The 7783-nt window shown below is 49.5% G+C and overlaps 1 protein-coding gene across 1 annotated transcript; it reads left to right on the forward strand.

Annotated features, from left to right (window-relative positions):
* The first annotated feature begins 402 nt into the window (after positions 1-402).
* Positions 403-7351, forward strand: LOC101950210 (zona pellucida sperm-binding protein 4-like). The gene is made up of 12 exons (XM_042859171.2): positions 403-631; positions 1028-1149; positions 1232-1331; positions 2677-2832; positions 3302-3489; positions 3693-3790; positions 4184-4314; positions 4870-5059; positions 5144-5291; positions 6190-6268; positions 6676-6792; positions 7188-7351. Exons 1-12 carry the CDS (start codon positions 439-441, stop codon positions 7331-7333), a joined length of 1668 nt encoding a protein of 555 aa, XP_042715105.2. The 5' UTR covers positions 403-438; the 3' UTR covers positions 7334-7351.
* Positions 7352-7783: the final 432 nt, after the last annotated feature.

A 7783-nucleotide genomic window follows, 5' to 3' on the forward strand; every position in this document is an offset into this window, starting at 1 on the left:
CAGATCAGGGGTGGGCTGATTCCACAGCAAGGCAAGGCTCAGCAACACAGTTTGGAGCAGGAGGAAACAAACTCCAAGAAGGGAGAATGGTTTGAAGCCTCCCTGGGGTTCTAATAGAAAATAATAAAATACACTCATAAGTAAAAGGGCATGAACACAGCTACAGCTACATCTCCTGCTTTCTCCTGGGAGGTGCCAGTCAGCTCAATCCCACTCCCCTCAGTTACGCCTGCAGGAGGAAAGGATTGTGATGAGACTGAACACCCCCAGCTGCTGGCTCTGGGAGGGTGTTAATAGAACTCAGGGAAAGGGCTAAGCTAGTTTCAGCTGTTACAGAAGGAATTTTCACCTGGGCTCTGCCCAATCATAGCTGCCTCTGAGGTATAAAGGCGCCAGGTTAAGCATAAGTGGTTTATAGGTTACTGCTAGGAAATCAGTATGGCTGGTGTAGGGCAGACTAGGTGCCCTTTGGGAGCTGTGCTCTTGTGTGTGTTGTGTTGTCCCTTGGCTTTGGGAACTTGGGATGGCTTTTTAGAGGACTCTAGTATCTTGGTGTGTGGCCGGAAAAGCCTGCAGTTCACTCTGCCTCTAAACAAGGATGGAAAGGTGTCCCATGAACTGACTGCTTGGGGTAAGTGAGGGTAAGGCTGTAAAAACCTGGCAATGTCTTCCTTTCTTAGGGTGTGGTTACACTGAGAAGGAACAGAAGTGAATTTCTGCCTTTGGCTCCTGTGGCCTGATATCAAAGCCTTGTCTAATAGCTAGCTCATCCCTAGTGTAACTGAGTTCTTATGAGTTGAGTTCATGCTTACAATAGTGCTGCTTGGGGGTATAGCCTCTGCGGGTTAGGTGCCTGTATGCTACTCTTCTACTTCAATCCTCTTACTAGATGTTATCTCCTATAGTAAGTTTGGGGGGGGGGGGGAGAGGGTTGCAGAGCTATTAATAGCTAGTCAAATAACTCCTTTACCCCCTTCCTCTGTACTATATACTGACCACCTTGTTCTTGCCTCCTGGGGTTCCCTAGATACTGTTGGGCAGTCTCACACTCTGCAGAATGACTCTATCTGTGGGGTTTGGGTGTCTCAGACTCCAGATGGCTCCAGGAAAGTTGATGCTTCCTATGATGGTTGTTACATCTATGAATGGGTGAGTGAACTTGGGGTGCCTGCATAGGGTTCTGGTAATGCTGCTCTAACAGTCCTGACTCCTGTGGATTTCTCTTCCACAGAATGGCAGTTACCTGATGGTGGTTGGGATTGAAGGGACAGCTGCAGATGGGCACAAGACCCTCCGTGAAAAGGTGCTCCGATGCCACACTGCCCAGCCAGGTAAGGGTCTAGTGTCTGATGTGAAACACCCTTGGCTGTTTGACTACTGGTGAGTGAATGCTTTCTCTAAAGAGGCTGTTTTCCTCCCCTTACACTAAGGGAGGCCTAAACAGAGAAGGTCCATCTGTTTCCCTTCTCTCCTCCTTGTGGTAAGGTAGCAATTATGGGGCCAATGACACTCACAATCCTCCTAGTTTTTGCTTATCCTCCTTTGCTAGGGTGCATCCCCACCATGCCTCTGGTTGGCTGCACTTCTCAGATCCTGGAGTTAATTATATTTGTATTAGCACCTGGGGACCCCAGTCATGGACTAGGGATTGTTCTAGGACAGTTATACTCATTCCTCAGTGGTTCAGAAGCCAAATTAGCAATCAACATTACCCAAAAGAGCCCCAGTAGTGTGAATTCACTGTTTCATTTACTTGCCTTAAATTCTAAGTATTTCCTGGAGCTGCTTCTCTTCTCTCCTTCACCATCCCATGGTATAAACTCCAGGGGGGTTGAAAGTATTTACCAGAGCTCCGCTCTAGACAGCTCTGGCTGAATTTAAGGGTGTGTATGTCCAACCAGATATTTTACCAACTACAATTGTTTAATAACCTAGTATAAGCATCCTGATTGTTAATTAAAGCAGCCTTTTGATATCATGCATTGCAAAGAACCACAGGAGACTCATTGAAGAGCCACTTGCAGCTCTTGAACATCAGTCTGAGTAGCCCTGTTCTAGGCTGTAGAAGAGCGCACAGCCCTTGTCTTTTCTCTTCTCTCCTCCCCCCACTCTTAAATTTATCAAGGTGTCCCATTTATAAAGAACTCATAACATGGTGTTAACATACATGAGTGTAATAGTCTGAGTCTGGAACTAGGCAGATTGGACTCAAGCCTCAGAGTATTTTTGAGCTGGATTCCACTGTCCTGCATAAAACCTCCCCACACCACTGCATTTTAACTAGTCTGAAGTGCTATGTAAAAGGAATCCTCGCCTCATCCCCATGAGGTAAACCATTTTAAGCATTCTTCCCACTTCACTGATAGGGAGACTGTGTGGCAGGGGGAGAGCTTAGCCCAAGGCTACACAGCAAGTCTATGACAGAGCTAGGATTAGAGTTTGGGGATGAGGGGGGGGCAGGCTGCCTCCCTCCCTCCTAGCCTGGTGCTCAAGATCCTGGACCATGCTTACCTCTGAGCAACTCAGAGCCTCTGCAAACTTGCATGGGTCCAGAGTGCAACCCTCAAGCCCCAGCTGGAGGGCATGTGCTCAGGGGCTCCTCTCGCCCCACCCATCTTTTTTTTTTCTTTCCCTCTTGCTCTGATCTCCTTGTGAATTTCCAGCTGTCTCTTTCAGCCTTGGATGCTCCAAGCCCCAGTGTCTGTGCTACCATCCAGAGCCAGGACCGACTGTCCTGCATGCTTCTGCCTATCACACAGGGAGACTGTGAAGAACGAGGCTGTTGCTACGATCCCACTGATAGGTTGAAGCCTTGTTACTATGGCAACACAGGTGAGTTGCTGGCTACATGAATAGCCAATACAGCTGCCCAATCATTGGGGAGGGGGGCATGGAGTGGCTGGCCAGCCTAGCATGGAAGGCTGAATAGGGCTTGCAACTTACCTTGTGCTGTGCTAGTTTTTTAACCCTGATATTAGAATAACATTCCTCCATCATAAGAATGAAGACTGTTTCAGTGTTTTTTGCCATGTAGAGTAATAAACCCAGACTCATGGTCCAGGATTCACATAACATTCCCTGTTGGAGCTGCAGTGGTCAATACAGAGTCCATTGTCAATGTACCTTTGAGCACCTAGCACTTGCTCCTTTGGGTCCCCTAGAGGGGCATAGTGGACCTTGGTGGGGTTCTGGCCAGATATAGGCCAAGCTATTGGCTTCCAATCCCACTGTTCTAAGACTCTCTCCCTGAGATGGGGGGACTTCCCTAGCCTTGTCTTATCTGTCACTTGCTCACTTCCAGTGACCACACAGTGCACTCCAGATGGCCAGTTTTCCATTGTGGTTTCTCGGGATGTGACTCTGCCACCCCTGATCCTGGATTCGGTGCATTTGGCCAGTGGGAGCAGTACTAGCTGTGTCCCTGTGGTGAAAAACAATGCCTTTGTCCTGTTCCAGTTTCCACTCTCTGCTTGTGGCACCACTTTCCAGGTAAAGGTTGGGGAGGCTAAGATGGGGTCACTTGACTGGAACAGCAGGGTTGTGTGGGTCAAGAACCAGGTGCACTGGCAGGCCCCTTCCTAAGACTGATCCCATACCAACCCTACTGGGAAATTCTCTGGCTTCTAATCTGTCTCAAACCTGACTATGAAAGGGGCAGAGCAGAGGGGTCATTGCCTGATCTTCCATTGCAGATGGACGGGGCCATGGGTGTGTATGAAAACGAACTGGTGGCAGACCAGGATGTGAGAACCTCGAGTCTGGGATCTATCACCCGGGACAGCACCTTCAGGTACCCTCATGAGGCTCACTCCTAATCACCCCTTTGCATCTGTAGAGCTGCTTTTCAAGTGAGCCCTGTTCAGATCATTCTACTAATGTCAAGGTCAAGATCAGATACTCCTCCAGCAAACCCTTGCATTGCAGTTACCAGGAGCTGCAGAGTGACTCCCTACTATTCTGGATTCTCCTAGCTCACTTCATGGCCTGTCTCCTTTGGAGGCTCAAGGAGGTGACTTAAATACTGAGCAGTTGCAGCCTTCCCCTTCTGGGTGGGAGGGGTTCCTGACAGCTTTCATGACCTCTCCCTCCTGAGTGGTGCCCAGCTACACCCCCAAACTAAATGTCCCCAGTGGCTGGCTGGTTCTGACTAGCTGTCAGACTTGATTGCTTCTCTCCCCATCAGGTTGCATGTCCGCTGTAGCTACTCTGCCAGTGGTAACTTCCTCCCTCTGAGCATCCAAGTCTTCACCCTGCCACCACCCCCTGCTGTGTCCCAGCCTGGCCCCCTCACACTGGAGCTGCGCATTGCCACAGGTAGCTAACTCTTCAGCCCCAGGACAAGTCTCATTCTTACTACTTGGTGCAGGATTTTGGTCTATGCCTGAGCTCTTACCTTAATGGGAGGGGAAGCTAAATGCAGTGTGGAGTGGGTCTGGGGAGGTGAGGGTGGGAGATAAGACGGAGTCATTGGCATGGGGTTATGGCTGTAACTGGGTTGTTAGTCCAATCACACAGACTAATTCAGTTTTAAATTAACATACTTCCTGCTGTCTAGATAAATTGCCTTTCCTCTGCCTAGTAAGAAAAGGCAGCTCTGCTAATGTATTCTGGGTAGGGTTGCTGATTTTGGTTGGATGTATTCCTGGCTGTTTCATCACATGACAGTCTAAGATTAAGCTTAAATTATAACCCAGAATTAGGATTGCCAACCCTCTAGGATTATGTTTCTGCTACTTTAATTCCTGGAGACTACTTCAGTGGCAGGGGTAGGAGGGAGAAGCTGGGCCTCTTCTGTGTGGCTGCAGCCACACATTGGACTAAGCTTCTCTAATTACTCTGAGTGACTTCTGTCCATCTGGCTTATTCTAGAGCAGGGTTATGGATCCTACTATGCAGACAGAGATTACCCTGTGGTGAAGGTCCTGCGTGACCCCATCTACGTGGAGGTCCGGATCCTGCAGAGAACTGACCCAAACCTGGTTCTGGTTCTCCACCAGTGCTGGGCCACTCCTAGTGCCAATCCTCAGCAGCAACCACAGTGGCCAGTCTTGGTGGATGGGTGAGTGACTGACTGGGGGGTGTAGGGTCACATTGAGCTGGGGAGTGTAGGACACCTTCTAAGTACTGCTTTCCTCATTCCTAGGTGCCCATACACAGGAGACAACTACCAAACCCAGCTGGTGCCTGTGGGAGCTGCCACAAGGCTGCAGTTCCCATCTCACTACCAGCGCTTCATCATCCGCACCTTCACCTTTGTGGACTCTGCTTCCCAGCAGCTATTTACAGGCCCAGTATGACTTATAATTAAGTGACCCTTTCATATCCCATGGTGTTGGCTTCCCCTCCTGGCTCTTCCATCAGGGATGGGCAAGGGCTCTACTACCATTGCTACATGTATGGGAGTCTGGTTCTTCTCTAGCTGCTGACTGTTAAACTTGGCTATCTGACCTTCCTAGGAAAGGTTTCCCACTGGGGGGTGGGGTGGAAGCACTCTTGATGCACCGGGCTGTAGCTCTGTTCTAAGATATCAGGCACAGAGTTCCAAGTGAGTCCCATGTTACACCAAGCCATGGGGTCAGAGGGGAGGTGCTATACAAGCATGGAGCTGAGCCCAGTCCAGGGGGGCATCAGAACTACAACTCCCATGAGGCAATCCATCCCCATAAGAAAATGGAGTTTATTGTTGAACTGATGCATAACTAACACTTCAGGTTAGTCTTAATCTGTTACATGTTGGGGGGGGGGGGGCGCAAGGAGGGACTCCTAGCCAGCTCAACTTGTGATGTTCCTGTCTGTTCTGCTGTTCTATAGCTTGCAACTCCCCGTGTTGGTCTCTTCCAGACTTTCTCTCCCTTCCATTGAATGAGTTTAAGATTAACTTATCCATGCAGGATGAGAATCATTAAGCTCCATTGCTTGAGCAAGTCTCTAGGGTGGAAGAGCAACTCCAGAGCCTCAGGGTGTTGCCACCTTCCCCTGAATGAGAGGGTGACCCTGAAATGCATTGACCATCACCAAGGCACTCAGTTGTGAAGAGGGCTCCCTCAACTTGAGCATGTCCTCATACACTTAACTTCAGGGTATATCATGACACAAGGATGCAAAGGCAGTCACTAAACCTGTATGGAGCTTGCAGTTTAGAAGGGGCTTTGGGGCAGCAGGGCCCTAACCACCTCACCTCTCTCCTAGGTGTACCTGCACTGCAGTGCCTCAGTGTGCCAGCCCTCCCTACTTGCATCCTGCACCACCTCCTGCCCTGCTGCAGTCCGTGAGTATCCTAGCTCTTCTGCCTCCCTTCTCCCTGTAGGATGGGATAACCGTGTCTGGCAGGCACGGGGTTTCTCTAAACCTGTTCTGAGGAACTAGGAGTATCATCCACTTCGCTTGCTCCTGTCATGAAGCTCTCTTGTCTGGGTACAAACCCCTTGTGATACTGAGGAATAACTTGATTCTCACTTCCCCCTGTCACTGGCTGTGGATGACAAGAGCTGATCTATGAAAGAATTTAGCTTCCAAATGGAAAGGATGTTGTTGTACTCCATCCCTGAGCAATCCATTACCCTAGCTATGATATGAAGACAAGAGTAGGCAACTTTGGATTCCCTCCTGACAGGGAAAACTTTGTGGTGTAGGAGTATGGTGAGTTTCACAGCTAACCTCTTGCTTGCCTTATAGGGGGCAGAAGGAGCTCTGAGCAGCATCTTCAGGATGGCCTTTCCCACATCACCAGCAGGGGACCTATGATTCTCCTCCAGGACAGGCCAAAGAGAGAAGCTGCCATGGATAGATTGAGTAAGTGCCTGAGTCATGGTGTAGATCTAGGTCTAAAATCTGCCCTTAAGTCCAGAGGGGATCCATAAGAGATGAGCTGTCCAGTAGTACAAAGCCCAACTCCAGGGGACCTTCACCACACTGGTGGCCTCTGAACATGGACACTGAGCCAGGGCAAAAACTGGCACTGATTCACCATTATTGGCTCTAACCTATAGGTATTCTGGTCAGATCTGAAATGGTGGCAGCTGCTGCCTCAGAGTGAGGCAACACTTCTCCTAGCAGCTGAGGGTGGGAGTCTGTCCTGAGCAGTAAGAGGCTGGGGGCAAGAGGCCATGTCTGATCACCTGATTCCTACCCCACCCTGAGCAGAGCAGGCTGGGAGCATATCTAGTAACAGGTTTCTCTTCTGGCAGGCTTGCCTCTGAACACTAAATCCTCCTGGACTCTAGCCTGGGCCAGTGGAGCACTTCTTCTGGGGGCTCTGTTCATCTCACTCCTGGCTGCTGCATGGTGGAGATGGAGGAGAAATGCAGCTTGTAAAACAAGTATCTCTCAATAAAAAAAGCATTAAGACCTATGCTCTCTTGGTCGTCTTTGACCACCCCTGGAGCCTCCTAAGGTTTGGAAAGCAAACTTGAGAGGTGGTGGGAAGGATAAGCAGTTTCTATAAACTTTCACCCACTTCCTCCTCCTTCTCCCCCCACCCCTTATGCCATTGCTACTTTCTGTTAACACTAGCATAGACTGCCTTGGTTTGTTCATAGCTGGTATCTTGTAGTGGCAATTGCTTAATGCAGCTTAGCTTGGGTTTAAATGATGCCTTCCATCTCTTGCTGTCAAAAGCATGTGCTTATGATGCTCCTGTCTTCCTGAAAGCACTTAGCATGTGCATTGGTGGGATGGTGTAATAGCAGAGAGCATTAAACACCCTCTCCAGGGAAGGAACTTGTTACCTTAGCATCTCAACTACCTTGGGGGAGTTGGACACAATCCTGATCACTGTGATTCA

Source organism: Chrysemys picta, chromosome 1 (assembly GCF_011386835.1).
Source record: "Chrysemys picta bellii isolate R12L10 chromosome 1, ASM1138683v2, whole genome shotgun sequence".
Lineage (NCBI taxonomy): Eukaryota > Metazoa > Chordata > Testudines > Emydidae > Chrysemys > Chrysemys picta.

Excerpts from the sequence above, each read along its gene's own strand:
- LOC101950210 (XM_042859171.2), top strand. The coding sequence starts at position 439 with ATGGCTGGTGTAGGGCAGACTAGGTGCCCTTTGGGAGCTGTGCTCTTG. Across the intron at positions 4,315-4,869 it reads GGAGCTGCGCATTGCCACAG|AGCAGGGTTATGGATCCTAC; the intron begins GTAGCTAACTCT and ends GGCTTATTCTAG. Across the intron at positions 6,793-7,187 it reads AGCTGCCATGGATAGATTGA|GCTTGCCTCTGAACACTAAA; the intron begins GTAAGTGCCTGA and ends CTCTTCTGGCAG.